A 17838-nucleotide genomic window follows, 5' to 3' on the forward strand; every position below is an offset into this window, starting at 1 on the left:
TTGCTCTGTGCCGTCCACCCCACTCCGCCAGTGTGGCCTTATTAAAGTCAAATAATTCTCCAAACAGCTTCTCAGGGCAGAGAGTATTACCCCTGTCATATGGAATAACTGAACTCAGTGGGACCTGGCCTGTGAATTAATGTCAGAGTCAGAATTAGAATCCAGATCTCTCACTGTCTTCTACCCAGTAGGCGGAGGCTTAAAGACAGGCAAGAGCTGGGGTCAAGCCGGCCAGGTGGAAGGTACTCCAGGAGAGGCTCCGGATGTTGGCAGACTCTCCTGTCCAGCCTTGGCTGAGGGCTAGTAGTGCCAGCCAGCCCTGGCACCTGGCCCCTAGCTTCCAGCAGTGGGCAGGGTTGCCAGTGCTGGGCTCTGAACCCAACTCCTGGGGCTGCTTCCTGCCTATGGGGCACGTGCTGTCTTTGTCCATCTGCTGCCCGGCTTCTCCAGACACTGCCCTGGATGCTTCTCTTCCCAAGACAGAGCAGCTTGGGTGGGAAGGAAGGATGCTTATTGGAACCCATCTCTGACCTTTGGGGAGGGGGCACAATGGCCTGGAGGCCCTCGGTTGCTGTGCCCATGAGTATTGCTCTCTGAGGAAGTGGGAGGAGAGTGAGTCTCCATCCTCTAAGGGGCCAGAGGCCTTTCCTGTACCAGACTCTTAGACAAGGTCTTTCATTCAGTTTTCTGCAAGGTCAGTATCATTGTCCTTATTCATTCCTTCAGCAAGTATTTATTGAGCACTTACAATGTGACAAGTACTTCTCCAACCAGCAGGGTGCCCCTGTGAACAAGACAGACCTGCCCTCCTAGTACAGGTGAGGAAGCCGAGGCTCAGAGAAGTAATGAGACAGACACATTCAGAGTGAGTGGCTGGCAGAGCCAGCATTAGGGGCTCTCTCTTTGTGGCTGCAGACCTGTGTTCTTTCCACCCTCTGTGCAACAGTCAGTCCGGAAGGGCAGATGCGCCCTGTCTTCCCAGGACCCCGGCTTTCAAGGGGAAGGCCACCTGTGGTCCTCTTTGCACTCCTAGTGCTTTCTCCGGGGCCGCCCATTCCCCGCTAGAGACCTTGTGCATCAGCTCTTACAGGCCTGGGCGTTGCATGAAGATGGTACCCAAGCCAGACCCCGGGACTGGAGGCAGCCAAACAGGCTCCCTGAATCCTCCAAGATACTGCTCTGTAAGCGCCCACCTCTGGATTCACCCACCACCTCCTCCTCTCTCTCACTGGGGATTCATGTGACTCTGGGTCATAGCCCCATGTGTCACCTGCTAACAGGCTGCAGTTAAGTCACTCAGCTCTTCTGAGCCTCATCTGAAAAATGGGAGGAATAGAACCTACTCTGGCCTCCTTGCTCGCTTTGCTGGTTTGAGGTTTCATTTGACAGGCTATGTGCCAGACCCTGAGCTGGGTGCCAAGGAGACAGTACTGGACAAGCCGTGGCTCCTCCCTGAGTTAATCTGAGGTTTGCTCGGTGCTGTGAGGCCCAGAGGAGGGAGGAAAGGACTTGAGGCTGTATGGACAGAGGAGAAGACATTTAACTGAGTCCTCCAAGAAGATCAGGAGTGTACTGAAGTGACTGGGCAGGAAAGATTTTCTTGGTAGAAGGAGCCACCATGCAAATGCTTGGGGACAAGCTGATCTGTTCAGGGTCTCAGCTTGTTCAGTTTAGCTCCAAAATAGGGATAGTAATAATGGTGATTGTTTGTGGACCAGTTATATGCCAGCTGTACTTTTTTTTTTTTAATATTTATTTAGCTGTGCCGGATCTTAGTTGTAGCACTTGGGATCTTTAGTTGTGGCATGTGGGATCTGACCAGGGATCGAACCTGGGCCCCCTGCTTTGGGAGTGTAGAGTCTTGGCCCACTGGACCACCAGGGAAGTCCCTGGATGTATGTATTTTATAGACACTATTTTGCCTGCTTCTTAAAGCTACCCAGTGAGGTACTTTACTTTTATCCCCATTTCACAGATGGGGAAACTGAAGCTTTGAGAAATGCAGTAACCTCAGAGTTATGCAGGTGATAACCCACAAGGTCAGATTCCAGAACCCACATTAATCACCTGTGGGAGCTGGAGATGATGGCTTTGAACGCCATACCAAGGAGCTGGGACTTTATCCCACAGGCAGTGGGAAGCCATGGAAGAGTTTGAGGCCTGGTACCTAGAAAGTTCTCAGTAAGGAGTGAGTGACCAGGGGAGACTTACTCAAGTGTGATGATTGCAGTTGAGTTTTAGGAAGGGTGAGGGCTTAGAATGGGGGAGGCTGGCGTGTAGGCCCTTGTTACCATCCGGGGTTATGTCAGGAGTCTGCAATGCTGGGTGAAGTAGAACTCTGTCTACGAAGGCCTCACGCCTCCTCCTCCCCTCAGGCCTGGTTCCGCCCAGTCCTGCTTCCCAAGCTCCTGAGAGAGAACATGTATGATGGGGCCTCAGAACACTGGCCCCTGGGGAGGATTAGGGGCATTAAGGGGGTTCAAGGGGCAGGATGTCCAGGGACTGGCGGGGAGGGAGTGCTGCTCCAGGAGCAGGAAGATTATATAATGGGGAAAGCACAGCTGTGCCCGCTGCTGCCAACAAGACTGCAGCTGCCCTGTGGACTTGGCCTCTGGCTCCAAAGTCCTGGGTCTTCCTGGTCTCTCCACACTCTTGCTGTGCATGAGGGCTGGGGACTGCTCCTTTTAGCTTCCCAGCGCCCGGATGGGGTAGGTTACTCACCTCATATCACACAGGAAAGGGGTGGTATACCCAGGGTGGACAGCACCCAGCGGAGGGCGAAGTCTGGGGTCTGGAGGACTGCGCAGGGGCCAGCTGCCATGCCTGCCTCTCTGTTGCCCTGGCTGGGCACTGGAGCCGGCTCCTCTTCCTCAGTCCTCTTGAGCACCTCCTGGTGTCAGAGACCGGATTTTGAATCCCCACTGAGCAGTGGTATGGCCTTAGGTGCCATCACTAGGCCCCTCTGCACCTCAGTTTCTTTCTCTGCCAAATGGGACCCAGGCCTACCTCCCAGGTCAGGAGGGTTTAATGATGCCCCAGGTGTGAGACACCAAACTCAGTGCCGGCGTGCAGCAGGGGCTCGGAAGAGAGCAGCTGTTAGCACCAAAGCCTCATCTCTGCCTCCCAGGATTCCCCATTTATTAGGAGGGGCTCCCAGGTGGCACTAGTGGTAAAGAACCTGCCTGTCAACGCAAGAGACCTAAGAGACGTGGGTTCGATCCCTGGGTGGGGAAGATTCCCTGGAGAAGGGAACAGCAACCCACTCCAATACTCTTGTCTGGAGAATCCCATGGACAGAGGAGCCTGGCAGGCTACAGTCCATGGGGTCGAGAAGAGTCGGAGACAATTGAAGTGACTTAGCATGCACGGCCCATGAGTCAGTAGTCCCTGCTTTGTGATAAGTGGTAAAATGAAGGTTCATAGGGAGTAGCAGTGATTCTGCAAGAATGGAGAGGGGTCCCAGAGCAGGCAGGGCCAGGGCATTTCTGGGCTGGGCACTCTCCCAGACTTTGTGTCCTTCAGCCCTTGCATCAACTCTGGGAGGTGGATGTAAATACCCATGTTACAGATTGGGAAACTGAGGCCTCTTGAGTTGGTTAGTTGGCACACACCCACAGTCCTTTCCTTCTCACTGGGGGAGGTGGCATTTGAGCCAGACCTTCAAAGATGAGATGTTTTCTAGGCAGAGAACATGGGAGGGGTGCCCAAAGCAGGCTGCCTGAGTTGGGGCGATTGCAGGAGGCTTGAGGCCTGTGCCCTCCCAGAACTCCCGCCCCCGCCTCCAGGGCCCCTCTAGCCACTGGGAGCAGCCAGGGGCTGGGGCGCCCCATAGGGTCTGTCTTTGCTTTGTGCCACTCTGGTAAGTTCTGACAGTGTTCCCCACTCTCTCCTCTCTTTTCCAGAATGGTCAAGCCTCAGGGGAGGAAGCTGGGCTTCAGCCATCCAAGGTAAGGCCCAGGTCCTAGCACCGGAGCTAGGGATCGTCAGGGGTGGAGTGACTTTGCCTGGAGTGGACGAGGAGGGAGGCACTGACCTTGTCCCGCCCAGGTGTGAGGCCCCCTGGGGCAGGCAGACAGCTCAGCCTGCCTTCTCTGAAAGTGAAAGTGAAAGTCACTCAGTCATGTCCCACTCTTTGCAACCCCGTGGACTATTCAGTCCATGGGATTCTCCAGGCCAGAATACTAGAGTGGGTAGCCGTTCCCTTCTCCAAGGGATCTTCCCAACCCAGGGATCGAACGCTGCATTGAAGGTGGATTCTTTACCTACTGAGCCACCAGGGAAGCCCAAGTCCTTCTCTGGTGCCACCGAATGCTCGAGGCAACCCCATATGTCAGGATTACTCACTTCAGCCTTCCAGTTCTTCAGGTGAGTGGACTATGGTCCAGACAGGGTCAGAAGCCAGGCTAGAACTCAGGTTTACCTGTCACCGAGACCAGGACGCTTCCTCTGTTTATTTGCTCATGGTGGCTTGGCTGACTGTATTAAGAGGGTGAAGGGCTGATGGGAGAGGCTCAAGTCCACTGGCTCTGATGAGGGCATGGCACCTGGCGCTGGAGGGAACCTGGTGGCCTCCAATCAAACCAAGGCCCAGTGCCTGGCACGTGGCACACAGGCCGTTTCTCAGGGCTCCCTGCTCCCAGCCCCAGGCCGGCTCCCTGGGCTCTGAGCTCTCTGGTCCCTTGGGCTCTCCCTTCAGCCCCCCAGGGCCTGTTGCTGGTTTTGAGTGTCAACAGCACTGCGAGGCTGGGGGACAGTCTGGCCTGGGCTTTCTCATCACCATGCTGGGAATGACCTCACCCAGTTCTCAAGGTGCTGTGAGGTCGCAGAGCTGCTGGCTGGGGAGGGGCTGTGGAAGCCGCCAGGCAGGACAGGGCGTGAGTTCTGGCGGTAGAGCTGACCTGAGTTCTAGTCCTGCCTCCACCATCGCCATTTGACCTGAAGCTTCTCCCTTCTGAGTCTAGTTTCCTCAGCAGTAAAATGGGAATAATGGTACCTGCCTCCTGCCTCTCAGAAGTGACTTGAAGGACAAATGGAAGAGCAGCTGCCTGGCACACAGTAGCTTTAGCCCTGGCAGCCTGAGTGCCTGGCCGTGTTGCTCAGCTCCACTGCCTGTTAGTGGCCGCGCCCTTCTGGCCTGGGTCTGCCTAGGTATCAGACCATAAGCCCGACCTTTGAGATGGACCGAGGGCTGGTCCTGATGTTTGTCTTGACTCAGCCTCCTAAGATAAGGGAGCCGAGTTTCCTGGGGCAGGGCAGGCCAACAGAAGTAGGCTCCCACCCCCTCCTCTTTTTGTTACTATGGCAACCTTGGGTCATCAAAGGCCAGGCCGAGTCATGTGGACTGGGCCCCTTGACTTGTCTCAGCCCCATGTCTCAGCCTCATGTGGGAGAATCTCTTCCCACCAAGTAGCTGCCCCTGGTTGCCTTGTAATGAAGGGACTGTAGGTCTCCAGTGAAGATCCAGATGTTCAGATCTTGGGGCTGTAGTTCTAGGGGTTGCAGAGGTGCCTGCAGCTTTGAGGGAACTGGTGGTGAGTGCAGCTTCTCACCTCAGAGCTAGAGGGGCTGGTTAAGAGAATACAAGCACTTACCTAGGTGGACAACCTACATTTGATCCCAAGTCTGTGACTCCTTCCTGCTTCTGGAACAGCAGATCCTGGGGTGGGAACGGAGACGAGGCTGGACATGGATGGGGCAGAGAGAGCCTTGAATGCCATGTTAAGAGAGAGAAAGTGCCATACCAGGAGCTTTGCATTTGGTTCTCATAACATCCTCAGAGGTAGAAACTGTTACTCTCCCCATTTTACAGATGAGAAAGTTGAGGCCCAAGGCCAGATCGCTAGTGGGCAATGAAGTCAGGTCTTGCTTGACCACAGAACCCACATTCCTCCCAGCCCAGGAAACACACTGAGTGCTGAAGAGGAGGAGCACTGCGTCCCTGTGAACTCAGTTTCCATCATTACTTGGCACCTGCTCATTCACCTCTGTTGCTGCAGAATCTTGTAGCATTCCCAGTGCCCACTTTTGGGCTCAACACACCAGGGGGCGCTCAGCCTGTGGTCAGAACCTCATCACTTTGTGCAGTGGAAGGAGCTGGTTTTATCTTTTGCATCATCACATGTTCATGGCACTGGGAACCCCAAAATGAAGTCAACACCCCACCTTTAGGGAGTTCTCAGCATTGGGGAAGGGTGGTGATGAGAAAGCTGTGTGGTGGATGCAGTGATGGGGAGGAACAGGCTGTGGGCACATAGAACCTCCATTCAGTGCCAGGCCTGACAGTGGGCAGTGAAATATACCACCTGCCTACCTGCCTCTCTGGGGCATGATGAGATGAGCACGTCCCAGGGAACCCAGTAGCATCCACTCTCAAGGTTGATGGTGGACCAGATGGACGGGCACTGCTGTGTGTGGCAGAAGAGGAAACGTGGGCTGTGGGGCACCAGGTCACCTTCCCCACAGAGCTGGCATTTGCCTGGGCCTCGAAAGCCGGGATTTGGGCAGCTGGAGAGAGAAGTGGCCCTTCCAGGGGGAGGAGAGGCCTGACTTGGAGGAGAGGCAGGCTCTCTTGAGTTCAAAATCCTGCGCCTCTTTCTTATTTGCCAGCTGACCTTGGGCGAGTTGTTTTACCCCTTGGAGGCTCCGATGCCTCTTCTGTAAAAGGAGACTAGAGTCCACCCATCAGGGCCACCCAGAAGGAAGGAACGTGATGTGCATAAATTGGAGCATCCAGCAGTGTTTGAGACATCATATTGGTGTTTAATGCTTGTTTATTTGATCCGTTTCAGGCAGAAGAAGGGATTGGGGTTTCAGCAGCTGTAGAGAGGACTGCAGTCTAGGATGAGAGCTCCCCGTGTGCACCTGGTCCTTTAGGCATGCTGGGGCTCCATTCACCCTCCCTCCCTTCCTGGGGGTGGATTGGGCACCCCAGGCCCCCTCCCTGGCTATCTCCGGAGCTGGACCCCTTGGAAGCGCCTGCAGGTCTATTTTGAGAGCTGAGCGTCTCCCCCCCTCCCCTCCTCTCTTCCTGTTTATGAAACCCTGATCCCTCCCGGATCCCTCATGCTCCCCTGGCTGGAGCTCAGGCAGGATGTGATTGTGGACTTCGGGGAGCCTTGGGAGTCTCAGGTGTTCGGGGGAGAATTTCCCTGGGACTGGCCGGGGAAGGCTCCCCAACCCTCCACCCTTGCAACACCTGAGACCCGTGGACTCTTGTCCCTTCAGCCTGCCCAGAGGAGACCCTGCAGCAGTAAGAAAGCCCTTGCCGTTCAGGGAGTTCTGTTTACCACATCCCTTTATCTCTGTGGCCCATTTTTGCTTCTTGAAACAACCTTTTGAGGGTGCGAACATTTTACAGAAGAAGCTGAGGCTTAGATAGGGAGAAAGGGTTGCACGGGAACAAATGAGTAGACGGGTCTTAGTTTCCCACCCTGCCCTCCTGGCCTCAGGCCTCTTTTCCGTGCTGGTCTCTTTACACGGAGTGTCTTTTTTCCACCTCTCTGCTTGGCCAGCTCCTATTGATCTTCAGGGTCCAGCTAGACTGTCGCATCTTCCCAGATCTTACCCCGGGCAGAGAGTGAGACCCTATGGGCACCTCCAGCACTTGGCCTGCACTGTTGCACGCCACGCTTCCGTTTCGTTATTGTGTATTTGGGGGAGCTGCCTGAGGACAAGGCTGGAGGCTTCCTTAACACGTGCGCCTCCTAGTGTCTGGCTCCTGGCCTGGGGACACATAGCCGGGGGCCCGTAGCGGTGAGTAACGTCCCGAGGGGAGGCAGGCTGGTGGGCCTCGCAAGGAGGGTGATGATGAAATGCTTCAGCCTGTAGGCTTCGATTTTGCCCCAAGCTCTCCGCCTTTCTAGCCATGTGGCCTTGGGAAAGTCACTTTCTGTCTGAGTCTGGTTTCCTCTTCTCTGGAATGGGATGACAGCACTTCCCTTGGAGTAGGACATCTGAGCCTGGCAGAATCCACACCAATAAAAGCTGAAGGAAAGAATGGCTTCCTGCAATAAATGCTCAGTTAAGAGGCACAGTTCTCATTGTCACTGCATGCCAGTCCTGGCCTCGGGCCCAAGGCCAGCTCGCCTATCAAGGAGGCCTGGAAACTGTGGACCCACTGCCCAGAGGCATGCTGGGAGAGGCGTCTGGGGATGTTTGCCCCATGAGAGGGGGCACCCCTGGGAGGCCCTGCAGATGCTGCCATCTGGGGGAGGGGCTGTTGATGTCCATTAGGGCCAGAGATCAGCAGGTGGGCTTGGGCTGCAGCTGCTGGAGGGAGGCCCAGGTTGGGGACCCTACAGGCCAGGGATCAGGCAGGGAGTGTGGTAATGGGGGGCAGAGGCGGGTGGCGCTCTGGGCTTCTCTCCAGCTGCCTTGTGGGAGGAAGTAAATAAGAGGAAGTATCTATGGGGGGAACGGGGCCACGACCAGGGGGTGGGGTCTGGCGCTGTCCTCCCCGCTGCTGCCACCAGAGGCTCCCAGGCCCTGCACGCACCCCTCCAGAGCAGGCAGTTTGGAGACAGCGTCCCCCCTATTGCCCCTTCTTGTACCCTGCCAGCCACGGAGAGCCTTCTTTGCTTCTGAAGGGTACACGGGTAGTGAGGAGTCGGGGCGGGGGCGTAGCTGGTACTGGACCAGAGAGCTTTGGGGCTCTCAGGGCAACCCCAGACCCCAGGTCCTCCAGGAGAAGCTGGAGTACAACGAGAGGCCTCAGTCTAAGGAAGTATCTTGCCCAACAGCCAGCAGGCCCTCCTCAGACTGCTGTCAGGGGCTCTGTGGGGACTGGAAGGGGAAGTTCTGTGTCCGTGGGGGCGTTTCCACATAGGGCATGTCTGTGGAAATGGTTTCCGATCAGCGGACTCTGTGCATCTGTGTGTGTCAGTTCCTGTGAGGGTACTGGGTGAGTGATGTGGTGAGGCCATGTGGCAAAGGGCCAGGCCTGGTCCCCCCTGCCCCACGGCTACCTGTGAGGTCCATGCCTTCTGCACCGTCGCCCCCCACCGCCCCCACCTCAGGGCCCTGGGCGGATAGACTTCTTCAGGGCAGCGCTGAGTGCGGTCGTGCCTGCTCTGTGGGCTGCCATTTTGGGTGGGCCCAGCCATGGGAAGGTCACCACAGGGGGAGGAACGCCCGTGCTCTGGGCCAGACTGTCAGAGGTGGTGGCCCTGCTGCCTTTTGCCCCCCATTCTCTCCTGGAGGTGTTTGCAAGTAAAGGGTGTCCCCTGTGTGGCTGCCACCTCTACTTGTGACTTCTGTCTGTGTCCGGCTCTTCTTTCCTTAGGATCAGAGAAGACAAGGAGAAAGGTCTCTCTGCATCCACCCTGGAGTTGTGGGCTTGGGGTCTACGGTGTCCCCTCCTCCGGAGGGGAGCCTTACCCATGTTCTGTCCCTCCTCCCGGCAGAGGGGGAAGTGAGAAGGAGGGGGTCAGGGACCCTGCCTTCTGGGCCAGGAAAGTTGCAAAAGCAGAAGTGAGGGGAGTAGCCAGGCTCTCTGGCCATAGGCGTGGGACTCACCATGCAGACCCCAGCAGATTTCCCCAGGGCTGAGAGAGACTCACGCCCCTGCCCCAGAAAGGTGAGCAGAGGCTTGGCCAGCCTGCAGCGGTGTCTGTCACCAAGACTCTGTGCCAGGAATGGGTTTGGGGGTGGCTCTGTGCCCTGGGGTTTCCGGGTGACTACCTCTGTCCCCAGGGACGGTTCTCAGTCAGAGGCAGACCGAGCGGTGGAGACTCAGACCTCAGGATGGGGCAGGTCGATGTTGCTGTGTGGTCTTTGCCCTCCCCAGCCCCTCTCTCAGCCAGGTTTTCTGCCTGTCCCACGTACTGGGTTCCTCTCAGGGGCCTGATTGACCTGCAGTTTTTCGTGACTGCAGCTTCTGTGGCTGTTCAGGCTCCCTCAAGGGAGGCGTCTCTGAGGGTCGACATCTAGAGGTAGAAGTCCCCAGACTCTCCCTGGTACTAAGGGAGGGGCCGGGCTTGGCTCGGCAGGGCATCGATCTGGCTGACTTGCCCGCCCTCCCTTTCCTGGCCCCTGAGGCCTGCTGACCCCCGGCCAGGCAGGGCCCAGGGAGAGGACTTGGGTTTGAGCAGGCTCCGCCACCAGTTCACTTTGAGCCTGGGTGAGTCGCTGTCCGGTGAAGCTCAGTTTCTGGTTCCTGAAGTGGGGCATGACAGCTTTGGGATATCTGTCTGGGTCAGGGTCAGAGTCATCAGATTACACTCAGCAGACATCCGTCTCCGTCTAGTGACTTGATCCTGGGCCCCTCTCAGGCCCTGGCATAGGACGGAAAGCCCAAAGAAATGGAATTCCTCAGAGATGAGTCGGCCACAAGTACCAGACTGCTCTCTCTCAAGTGCTGGGGTTTTGCAGATGATGTTCCCCCAGGTGGACCAGCAGGAACCCAGAGCTCTTGCCCTTAAGTCCAGGGTCTGACTCTCTGGGTGCCTGTGTGTCTATGTGCCCTGGGTATCTGTCAGCCTCCTTGGGCCTCACTGACGCTGGCTGCCTCTGACTGCTGCCCACTTGCTTCTGCTGTTGAGTTCCTGTCTGTCTCCACTCCATGAATGCCTGTCTTTACCTGTTGGGTCCATGTCACATAGCTGGGTGCCTGTTGGGTCGTGTCCCTTCTGTCTCTGCCTGTTGAGTACATTCCCCATCTGTCTCCACCTGTTGGATGCAAGCCCCCATCTGCCTCTGCCTGTTGGATCCCCATCTGTCTCTGCCTGTTGGGTACATGTTACCATCTATCTTTGCCTGTTGGAATGTGTGCCCCCCATCTGCCTCTCCATGGTAGATATGAGTCCTTGTCCACTTCTGCCTGTTGGGTATGAGTCCCTTCCTGCCTCCTCCGTATGTTGGGTACATGTTCCCATCTGTCTCTGCCCATCGGATGTGTATTCTTCCCACCTCCTTCCTGTTGGGTGCATGGCCCTGTGCATCCCAGCCTGCTGGGCACGGGGACTCTCCTACCCATCTGTTGGATGTGCGCCTTCATCTGTCTTCACCTGTAGGGAGCCTGCCTCTGCCTGTTCGGTGTCCCTCCTCATCTGCCTGAACATGTCTGGTCCCTGTGTCTGCCTGTTGGGCACCTGTCTCCTCCTCAGCAGCTGGCTTGGCATATGGGGCTTTCCCTCTGCAGGCCCACAGGGAGGATGGGGAGGAGGGCCAGAGGGCAGCCCTCCGGCGATGGGGAGGGTGGGGGAGAGAGAGGAAGGGAGGTGGTAAGGGAGCTGGGAAACCACAGGCCCTGAGTGATTGGCGGCCCTGGGCTGGCCCAGCCCCCGCCTTCACCCTGCACATCCGCCTTGGGCCTGGCCACCTCCGCAGCAGCCCCGGACGCTGCCTGCTCCTGCCATGGTGCCTCGGCCCAGCCGGGCGCATGGAGCAGGATCCCAAGCCGCCCCGTCTGCGGCTCTGGGCCCTGCTCCCCTGGCTGCCCAGGAAGCAGCGGCCCAGGATCAGCCAGACCTCCCTGCCTGCCCCTGGCCCTGGCCCTGGCCCTGGCCCCAGGCAGGACTCGGTGAGTGTGCCCAGCTGTCTGGGCCTGGCCTGACGGTGGCCCCTGGAACAGGTGCCCTGGTAACCAGTTTGGAAACAGCTGGCTCTGGGTTCTCCTTGCCCATGCCTGACCCTCCTGGGTGACTAGACCCTGTCCAGCCTTGCTTCCTGGGAGAGTGAGGAGGCACTTCCGGGCTCCAGGGTGGCATCAACAGATTGGAGGGAGAGCAGAGGGGTTCTAGAACATCTGGGACCTGGCAGGAGTTTCTAGTAGACTTGTGTGAAGGAAGTGTCAGAGGGTGGTGCAGAGAGTCCCAGTCTTACTCCCTCAACCTCAGGCTGACACTTACTGGGATGCTAGGGGGAGTCTGAAGTGGCGACTTTGTGTTCTTGTGTATCTTAGCCTTGTCCTTCTACCAGAGAGAGCCCATCTTCCATCTTGGCCAGAAACAAAACCCAGCTGTGCCTTCCCAGTACATGAGCAAACTCGACTTCCTATTGTGGCAAAACCAAAACCTTTGTAGCTGCGGGAGGGGAGCCTCCAGGGAGGACTTGGGGCAGGTCTGTAGGCCTCAGCCAGAGCCTGGCATTGGCTCAGCCCGGCCGTGCCTGGGCACCCCTCTGGGCCTGACCAGGCTGGAGCAGCAGGAACGATACGAGCTCGCCTGACCCGGCTCCTTGGTGGTTTGGCCCTCCCTGGGTTTTGATGTGCATGAATTGGGAGGCCTCGTCTTCCAGGGTAGCTGGCTGGTTGGGCCTGCAGGACCCTGTCTGCTGAGATCTGGCGGGAGTAGGATCTCAGGATGGGGGGCCGTGCCCTGTGCTGACCTGGATGGAACCCACCATGCTCACCAGCTCTGTTCCTCCATCAGGATGAGGGCGTTCTCAAGGAGATCTCCATCACACACCATGTCAAGGCTGGCTCAGAGAAGGCCGACCCATCCCATTTTGAGCTCCTCAAGGTCCTGGGCCAAGGATCCTTTGGCAAAGTGAGTCCCGAGCCCACAGCTGGGAGGGCAGCACTGGTCATGTCACAGTGGGGGTGGGAGGACCGCCTTGGAGCTCAAAGGATCAGAGCGCAAGGGTTGATGGGTCTGAGGGGAGGAGGAGAGAGGTCACTGTGGTACCCAGGGGCAACACAAGGGCAAGCTGGTGCTTAGGGAAGCTGGAGGTCAGCCTGGGGCATGCGAGCTGGCAGGGTCAGCCCCCTGCCCATCTTCTCTTCTGCTTCCCCCTCACCACCCCCACCCCGATGCCGTCTAAGGTCTTCCTGGTACGAAAGGTCACCCGACCTGACAGTGGACACTTGTACGCCATGAAGGTACTAAAGAAGGCAACGCTGAAAGGTGAGTGGGGGGTGCCTCCCCACAGAGCCTCAGGCTGGGCAGAGATAGAGGGCAGATGACACCCAGCTCTTAGGGGCCTAGGGTCTGATGGGAGAGACAGCTCTCTCACCAGGAATACCCCGTCTGAAGATACAGAAACAGGCCTATTCTGGGCCCTCCTTCTCTCCCACTGCCCCAATGGCAAAGACAGGATCCATTCAGAAGAAAAGACTTCCGGGAACTAACCCCTTCCCACCCCCCTAAGCCAAGTGCCAGTGTCTGTAGCTGAAGGGCGTCTGGCAGGAGGCAGGGGTGAGTGCAGTGTGTTGCGGGGGCGGGCGGGGCAAGGGCTTCAGATATCAGGCATCAGCTTGGTTAGGCCGAGGCATTCTGTTAACAGAATTGCTTCATGATGCTTGAAGAGTCTGAGGGAGACCTCTCAGAGTTGGGGAGAGCGTGAGAGGAGAGGAGGGAACCCAGGGAACGAGGCAGTTGGGCGGGTTGGAGAGGGTGAGTCAAGGCAGGGCCTCAGAGATGGATGGAGAGGTTCAGAAAGGAGCTGAGCCCACGACTAGAATTCCCAGACTTACAGAGGGTGTGAGGGTGGTTGCGAGTGGGCTTTTGACTGGACAGTGACTCCTTGGTCAGCCTGGGGACCAGGCTGGTCCTGCTGACCAGGAGGAGTGGGCCCTGGCTAGGATGGTGGGGGCAGAATAGGAGGTACTGGCCTTGGGTTCCTGTGGCCACAGTGGACTGGCTGTGGGGTGACTTAGCTGTGGTGCTCTAAGACCAGCCTGGTAGGAATGGGAATCCTTCCCCAGGAAGGATGATGGAAGGAGAAAGATGCTGTGAAGGGCTCCCAGGCTGGGACAGGGGAGGGGGTGCGGGACCCCACAGACTGGTGCAGTTGGTGCTGGGACCCAGGAGAATCTGGGTTTCAGCCTCACAGGGGAGAGGCTCCCATGGGAGTAGCCAGGTAAGCTGTGCCTTTAGAGGGTGAGTTAGGCCTTCTCTCCAGACTGAAAACATAGAGGAAAGACACCCCAGGAGGGAGGAACTATGCCTGAACAGAAATGTAGAGTCATTTGATAGTTTGAAAATGCTAGATGTATTTGGGAAGCAGTGATGAGGGTAGTTAATCCAGCATGGTCCTGGCCTTGTCGGGTGAGTGAAGCAAGAAAATTAGAGGGTGAAAGGTGCTCTGAAGGGGGACATAGAGCACTACAAGAGTCCAGAGGGCTCCAGCTCAGCCTGGCAGGTTAAGGAAAGTTTCCTGGAGGAGAGAATGCCTGAACTGAGTCAGAGGAGAACTGGCTGACGATCAGAATGGCCTAGGGACTTTTATTCTTAAAAAAAAAGGGTGAGGTGCCTGCTCAGACCTATGAGTCTGAAATTCATGCCCAGGGAGTCTACCCTCAGCTATAATCAGGGACTTTTTTCTTGCTTTTTTTGGCCACACCGCATGGCATGTGGAACTTCCCCAACCAGGGATCGAACCCACGCCCGCTCTAGTGGAAGTGCAGAGTCTTAACCACCGGACCACCAGGGAAGTCTGGGAATTGGAGATTTTTATGCCAGACAGAGAAGGGGCTGATGAAGGCATCCCAGGGGGAGCCACAGGGGCAGAGGCTGGGGGCACACAAGGAACAGGTTGCTTAGGCTGGCTGGATTGAATGGCCCCTCGGGACACAGCTAGCGACAGGGCTAGAGAGATGGGCAGGGCACCAAGGGCCAGTCTTGGGCACTGCCGAGAGACATGAGGAACAAGTAGAAAAGAGAGTCCTTCTTAGCCAAGGCTGGGGGCGGTGCTGTGCTGGGCGGCCAGACCTTTGGTAAGCCTCTTCTTCCTTTGACCAGTGCGTGACCGCGTTCGGACCAAAATGGAGAGAGACATCCTGGCTGACGTAAACCACCCGTTTGTGGTGAAGCTGCACTACGGTAAGACCACAGACCCTCCCTGACCTCCCACCCCACCTGCCGGCCTTTGCCCTTGTCGGGGGGCTGTTGCCTCCCCTATATACTGCCCCATTTGCCGCCTGGCAGACCAAGGGAGCTGAGGGGCAGAGGGACAAGGCCCAGGGCGCAGCTGGCTCCCCCATGGCCTTTTCCTGTCTCCCCAGCCTTCCAGACTGAGGGCAAGCTCTACCTTATCCTGGACTTCCTGCGCGGCGGGGACCTCTTCACCCGGCTCTCTAAAGAGGTGAGCTGACGCCCGGGACACCCGGACACCCCACTGCCAGGGCCCCGGATGGAGCTGGCGCGAAAGTGAGGCCTCCACCTGGGACTCGCCAGGCCTGCCCAGCATTCCCTGACCCACCCTAGGACAGAGCCCATTCCCTGGCTGAAATTCTGAGAGTTCCCTGAGATGGGTGAGGAGAATCAGGCCCAGGATGTGATCCTGCCCTGATTCCAGGAACCCAAGAGTGGCTCTCACCTCTTCACCTCCTTGCTTCTTCTTTTTTTTTTTTTTTAAGATTTATTTATTTGAGAGTTTTTATTTATTTTTTGGCTGTGGTGGGTCTTTATTACTGCATGCAGGCTTTCCCTAGTTGCAGCATGTGGGGGCTGTGACTCATTACAGTGCTTGGGTTTCTCATTGCAGTGGCTTCTCTCATGGTGGAGCATGGGCTCTGGGGTGAATTGGCCTCGGGAGTTGTAGCTTGTGGCCTCTAGAGCTTGGCCTTAGCAGTTGCGGTGCACAGATTTAGTTGCTCCAAGACATGTGGGATCTTCCCAGACCAGGGATCAAATCCGTGCCCCTAACATCACAAGGTGGATTCTTAACCACTGGGCCACCAGGGAAACCCCTTCACTTCCATTTTTTTCAGGGCTTCCCTGGGCAGGGTTATGAGGATTCGGAGAAGCTCAAATCCACCTGGAAAGCTGGATTCTTTAGGATTATGTGCTGTTAACCAAAAGGCTTTTGAACTCACATATAAGAATTTGAGCCAGATATAAAAATGGGACCAGTAATACAAATTAAATTTTAGAAGAGAACCAAAGTTTTTAAATGTTTAAAATGCTGTTTGAATGATCAAATAGATAATACATGACTGAGAAGAAAAATATCCATTGAGAAGTCTTCCTCCCACCCCAGCCCTCTCGACTCCCTCCTCTAGGTAAACATTTTTCTTATCTAAATTTCCCATGTTTCTTTGGGAAAAAAATACAAACCAATTCAACGTATGATCTGAATCCTGACCCCTACTTTCTTACATACAAAATACCATTCTACATATACTGTACTTTGCTTTCTTCATGACAGTGTGTTTTGGGGTAACTTGGCACTTATACCTTGGAGATGGATCTGTAGCCATCCGTCATATGGAGGGATCCTTGTTCTAGTTTATGGCTGCATTGTTGTTCAGTTGCCAAGTCGTGGCTGACTCTTTTGCAACCCCATGGACTGTAGCCTGCCAGCATCCTCTGTCCATGGGAGTTTCCAGGCAAGAATACTGGAATGGGTTGCCATGCCCTCCTCCAGGGGATCTTCCCGACCCAGATCTTGAACCCGTGTCTCCTGCTTGGCAGGCAGACTCTTCATCACTGAACCACCTGGGAACCCCTCATGGCTGGCAGAGCACTCCGTGATGTGGGAAGGAGACAGTTTAGTTTACTGCTTGACCCTTGGGCTGTCTCCAGCCTTTCCCTACTTGCCTTTCAACGCTACCATGAGTGACTTGGATATTAGTCACTTTATTCTTTAAACCCCTTCATAAAGAGAAGGGGGTATGGAATCTCTGAGGGGGACGGGGAAGCTGCTGAGTGCCCAGTGCCCCAGCTCCTGAGAAAGGGGCGATCCCGGCTGAAGTCCCTCCCGCCCGTTGCAGGTTATGTTCACGGAGGAGGATGTGAAGTTTTACCTGGCCGAGCTGGCTTTGGGCCTGGATCACCTGCACAGTCTAGGCATCATTTACAGAGACCTGAAGCCTGAGAAGTGAGTGAAGGCCCAGCTCTGCCCAGCTCCCTAGGGTGTGCAGAGGCAGGCCCCAGGGGCCTCTTCTAGAGCAGAGCCAGTCTGAGGGGGTGGGGTGACTCCCCCTGAGAAAGTCCCCCTCTCTTGGGTTGCCCCAAGAACTGGCGGGTGGAGCAGAGTGGTGGCAGCAGTAGGCTCGCCTGGGGGCTGCCTCATCACTAGGGCTGCCATCACCAAGCACCAGGTACCTCTGTGCCTGGGCGTTGCCTACCTTTTTTGCTAATCCAGTGTGACATCTGAGATGCCACTATTAAAGGTCCTTCCTTGATATGACCCTCTGTAGAATCTTCCTTAACATCTAAATATCCTCAAGTGGTAACTTGGGAGCCAGGGGCAGGTGCTTACGTGGAGTGGGATGTAGCTTTCGAGTAAGGCAGAAAGTGAAAAGTGAAAGTGTTAAGTCACTCAGTCATGTCCAACTCTTTGCAACCACTTGGACTGTAGCCCACCAGATTCTTCTGTCCGTGGAATTCTCCAGGCAAGATCACTGGAGTAGGTAGCCATTCCTTTTTCCAGGGGATGTTCCTGACCCAGGGATCGAACCTGGGTCTCCTGCATTGCAGGCAGATTCTTTACCATCTGAGCCACCAGGGAAGCCCAGAGTCAGGCACACCTGAATTCAAATCTAATCTCTGCCACCTCCTAACTCTCTGACTGGGGGAGTTATTTAACCTCCCTGGGCCTTAACTTCCCCATCATTAAAACGGGGCCATGTGAGTATCTACCTCACACAGTCGTTTCAAGAATTAGCAGAAAGGTAGGCAACACACCTGTGCAGCACCCCCAGTCCCTGCGCCACCCACCCATTCATCAGCCGGACCTGGTGGACCAGCTTCCCTGGGCTGAGCCCAGCCCCTACAGACCCGTGGCGTCACCTGACCCCACCAAAGGCCCACGACTGAGGGGCCCTGAACCCTTCTCTCCATTGCAGCATCCTTCTGGATGAGGAAGGCCACATCAAACTCACTGGTGAGTGGAGGGCGCCTGGCCCTCCGGTTTCAGGGGAGGGCAGGGTGGGCTCTAGAGGGACCTGGGCTGAGT

The 17838-nt window shown here is 56.3% G+C and overlaps 1 protein-coding gene across 1 annotated transcript in view; it reads left to right on the plus strand.

Moving 5' to 3' along the window:
• Nucleotides 1-1983: 1983 nt before the first annotated feature.
• RPS6KA1 (ribosomal protein S6 kinase, 90kDa, polypeptide 1) overlaps nt 1984-17838 on the plus strand; it is a 33735-nt gene continuing 17880 nt past the window's right edge. The window contains exons 1-8 of the mRNA XM_010830253.1: nt 1984-2708; nt 3903-3947; nt 12369-12485; nt 12761-12842; nt 14679-14759; nt 14942-15021; nt 16652-16758; nt 17729-17766. Coding sequence (XP_010828555.1) covers nt 2319-2708; nt 3903-3947; nt 12369-12485; nt 12761-12842; nt 14679-14759; nt 14942-15021; nt 16652-16758; nt 17729-17766 — 940 coding nt within the window. The 5' untranslated portion in view covers nt 1984-2318. The remainder of the gene's footprint in view (nt 2709-3902; nt 3948-12368; nt 12486-12760; nt 12843-14678; nt 14760-14941; nt 15022-16651; nt 16759-17728; nt 17767-17838) is intronic.

The sequence above is a fragment of the Bison bison genome, unplaced genomic scaffold, assembly GCF_000754665.1.
Source record: "Bison bison bison isolate TAMUID 2011002044 unplaced genomic scaffold, Bison_UMD1.0 scf7180017864516, whole genome shotgun sequence".
In the NCBI taxonomy this organism is placed as follows: Eukaryota; Metazoa; Chordata; class Mammalia; order Artiodactyla; family Bovidae; genus Bison; species Bison bison.